At 56.1% G+C, this 3,251-nt stretch overlaps 2 protein-coding genes across 5 annotated transcripts; one reads left to right on the top strand and one right to left on the bottom strand.

Annotated features, from left to right (window-relative positions):
* Positions 1-275: 275 nt before the first annotated feature.
* On the top strand, positions 276-2,457 carry KVP18_001363 (uncharacterized protein; the record flags this gene model as incomplete). Of its 3 annotated transcripts, XM_067951306.1 has the most annotated exons (2): positions 276-1,023; positions 1,052-2,457. In XM_067951306.1, 2 exons carry the CDS (start codon positions 276-278, stop codon positions 2,455-2,457), a joined length of 2,154 nt encoding a protein of 717 aa, XP_067810728.1. The 3 variants fall into 3 exon arrangements, with proteins under 3 accessions (XP_067810728.1, XP_067810729.1, XP_067810730.1); XM_067951307.1 differs by having other exon boundaries at positions 276-1,085; XM_067951308.1 differs by lacking the exon at positions 276-1,023 and having other exon boundaries at positions 1,294-2,457.
* Positions 2,458-2,462: 5 nt separating this feature from the next.
* KVP18_001364 (uncharacterized protein) lies at positions 2,463-3,219 on the bottom strand (the record flags this gene model as incomplete). Of its 2 annotated transcripts, none has more annotated exon segments than XM_067951310.1 (2): positions 2,463-3,038; positions 3,046-3,219. In XM_067951310.1, coding segments are annotated over 2 exon segments (750 nt in total).
* Between the last annotated feature and the right edge of the window lie 32 nt (positions 3,220-3,251).

Genomic DNA, 3,251 nt, shown 5'->3' with positions numbered 1-3,251 from the left:
TCCGGTAAAACAAACGACCACTACACCTACGGCTTCCGCATGATCCCTCTTGGCAATGCTGACAAGGCGTCTGAGAAGGCTCGCAACGCAGTAACGACCGCACAAACGACCACTACACCTACGGCTTCCGCATGATCCCTCTTGGCACTGCTGACAAGGCGTCTGAGAAGGCTCGCACTGCTGTTTCTATGAATTAGTTTATTGATTGTGATGTAAACAGACCTGCGTGGTACTTCTTGAGGCATCAAGGTGCAAGGCGCACACAAAAATTCCGAATGGGGTCCTTCCACCTGAGAGCCCCCCCTCCCTCTCAGCACCTCAAGAAGATTCTCCGAAACTACCCCGAGGGCAGTCAGGTCTTCAAGGAGGCCCTTCAGAACGCAGACGACGCCGGTGCGACGACTTTTGCGGTGCTGCTTGACGAGCGCCATCTGTACTGCGGGGAAGAGATGAAACGATTTCTGGGGCCGTCACTGGTGCTCTATAACAACGGCTTGTTCACCGACAAAGACTGGAAGTCGCTTCAGTGCATGTTCGAAAGTTCGAAATCTGAGACTCTGGGAAAGATAGGCCGTTTCGGCATGGGCAGCAGAAGCTACTTCCACCTGGCAGACGTTCTGTTCGTCCTCTCTGGCTGCAAGTTTGCTTTTCTAGACCCCGATTGGGCACTGTCGGCTGAGGGAGGCCGCATGTTCGACCTCAACGACCCCCAGGAGGAGTTCAGCGCGCTGTACGCACCGCTCCCAGGCCTCTTCGGGCTCCAGACAGGCGACAAGTACTTCAACGGCACGCTGATTCGATTGCCGCTGCGAATGGGTAAGTTTGCCAGGCAGTCAACTTTCGCTCCCTACGAATACACTGTTCCCAAAACGCTGAAAATCCTGTCACGCTTCAAGCAAGAGGTGGCAGAGTGCTTGCTTTTCTTGCAAAGCGTACACACGGCAGAACTCTGGACGTGGCCTGACCACGAGGAACGCCCGAGCCGCTCTTTCTCGGTTCAGCTGTCGTCTAGGAGCATTGACTGTGAGTTTGCGTTGAGTGTACCATGCAGCATGCACGCCGTGCGTGTCGTCCTTCGAATCTGACGAAGAGTGGAGCACCAAGTCCACCCTGCCACCCGTGAAGCCGGCGTCTCATACCAGCCCGCTGTCTATCCTCCTGCAGGCCGTTCGGGAGTCCGTAGGGTCCAGGAACCCTCAGTGGATCGAGGAGGTGATTCGCGGAGACACTGGTTCGCTGCCCGCAGTGGAGAGACGAATCACGCTCGAGCTTCTGCATTTTGACCGGGACTTCATGTATGGCGCAGAACCTGTGAAGACTGAGAGGCAATTCTGGGTCCAATGCATCCAGGTTGTGACAGATCCCGTGCTTTCCGTCATCCTCCGGCAGCAGAAGAAGGACGCTATGCTACCGGTTATTGGAGTGGCATTCTTTGAGAATGCAGCTGCGGATTTTGAAGGTCGAGCCTTCTCTTTTTTGCCGCTTCCTGACGTCAGTACAGGACTGCCGGTGCATGTACACGGCTCGTTCTACCTCACTGACAACCGACGATCGCTGTGGGCAGGGTCCAAGGACACCGATGGCCAGGCCCAACTCTGGGTCAAATGGAACGAGGCGCTGATTCGCTGCATGGCTCCCGCTTTCGCCCGGATCCTCACTCTGACCAAGAACACCACCTACGCCTGCTGGCCTGACCCGCTCAAGCTGGACCCTCGATTCCGACCTCTGCTCGTGCCGCTGGTCCGAGAAATAGTGTTGGCGGAGTGCGTTCTGGGGAACAGCGGCCTTAGGTGGTCGCCAGAGGAGTGCCGGTTTCTGGTGCTATCGGAGACGGACGTGGACGTAATATCCTCAGTAGAGCTCAAGTCCGGTGAACTGATTGCGCAGATCACGAAGGAGTGCCAGCAGTCGGGACAGCACGTCATGCACGTCCCAGAGCACGTGCAACGGCTACTCGTGTTACTCGACGAGGTCGAGAAGATTCAGGGAGCACAGGGCGACGACGCTCCTAAAAAGCGCCACTTCAACGCAATCTCTCTGCTGGACGTATTCCACAACTGTCTGCTCCCTGATTGGAGAGCGCGTAACGTCCATTCCCTAACGATGCTCCCTTGCTACACAGCACTGATGTTCGTTCTCTGCAAAACGCTATCACGCGTTGGCGAGCGGCAGATTCAGCGGTTTAAACCTCTCTGTGAGGACTTGCCATTCCTTCCTGTCGCGAACTCCGCGGAGGACACGCACGTCCGACTGCTCACGCCGCAGGAAGCCTGCGACCCCGGTCTGCAAGGCTTCGCTATTGCCAAGCGGATGATGCCAGCAGGAGAGTTCCGCACGGCGGACGTTCTCAAAGTGCTGCGGCGATGGGGAATGAAGACTGCACTGTACTGGCCGGATCTGGCTAGAGAAGCGTTTAGTCGTATAGCCTTCATCGGTGATCAGTTGTGTGGCGGTTAAGTTTGTCAATCATCCTTCTTTTCCTCTTCGTCCTCATTGAGCTGCCGCGAAAGTGCTATGGCTGCGGCGAGCTCGCTGTCGTCGTCGGGTGTAGCGGCACCAGTGTCTTGAAGTGACAGGATAAGCGCATTACGCAGGTCCTCGTCTATGTCCATGTTGAAAATGTCTTCTAACAGCGGAGTGCGACTTCCACCCTCCTCTGGTTCCGGTAGCGTCTCCGTCGGTCGATCGGCTACTCGCCGACGGGCTTCTTCCTCCTGTAGGGACATCTGGAGTGCCATGTAGAGGTCTGGGTCTGCGTTGGGATCCACGTCCAGCCCCAGGTCATTGGTGGCAACAGGGCCCCCGAAAAGGGCACCGCTGCGCATGAGGGCAGTCGAAAGCAAGACCTCACCCAGTGGTATCTCCACGAGGTGACTGTTACTGTTGGCGTTGGTGGCCTGGATCAGCTTTGACAAGATGACGTTGTTCTGGGAAACTGCACCGAAGGACACTATGTCAATGGCGATGTTATTCTTCTTCAAATTCTTCCCAATGGGGACCAGATTGAGCTCGGGGTTCTGCGTGTACGGTACCGGCCTCTCTCACCAAGGGATGGGCGATGAATAGGATGATTCGTTGCTTTTGGTTCTTGTTTGATCGGTGCTTTAAGGCCAACTGGGCCTTCTGAATCGACCTCGTTACGTCAATAGTTCCAGTAGGCACCAAGTTGAGCACCGCCCTGTGGAAGCGAAGATCATCGGACGTCGGCGCTATCAACATGGTAGCGTCCCCCAATGCCAGCAGACCAACAC

The sequence above is a fragment of a genome, assembly GCF_019968955.1.
Source record: "MAG: Porospora cf. gigantea A chromosome Unknown PgA_NODE_2687_length_3251_cov_338.177, whole genome shotgun sequence".
Lineage (NCBI taxonomy): Eukaryota > Apicomplexa > Conoidasida > Eugregarinorida > Porosporidae > Porospora > Porospora cf. gigantea A.
Note: the sequence above shows the minus strand (reverse complement) of the source record. Positions and strands in the feature narration are given on the sequence as shown.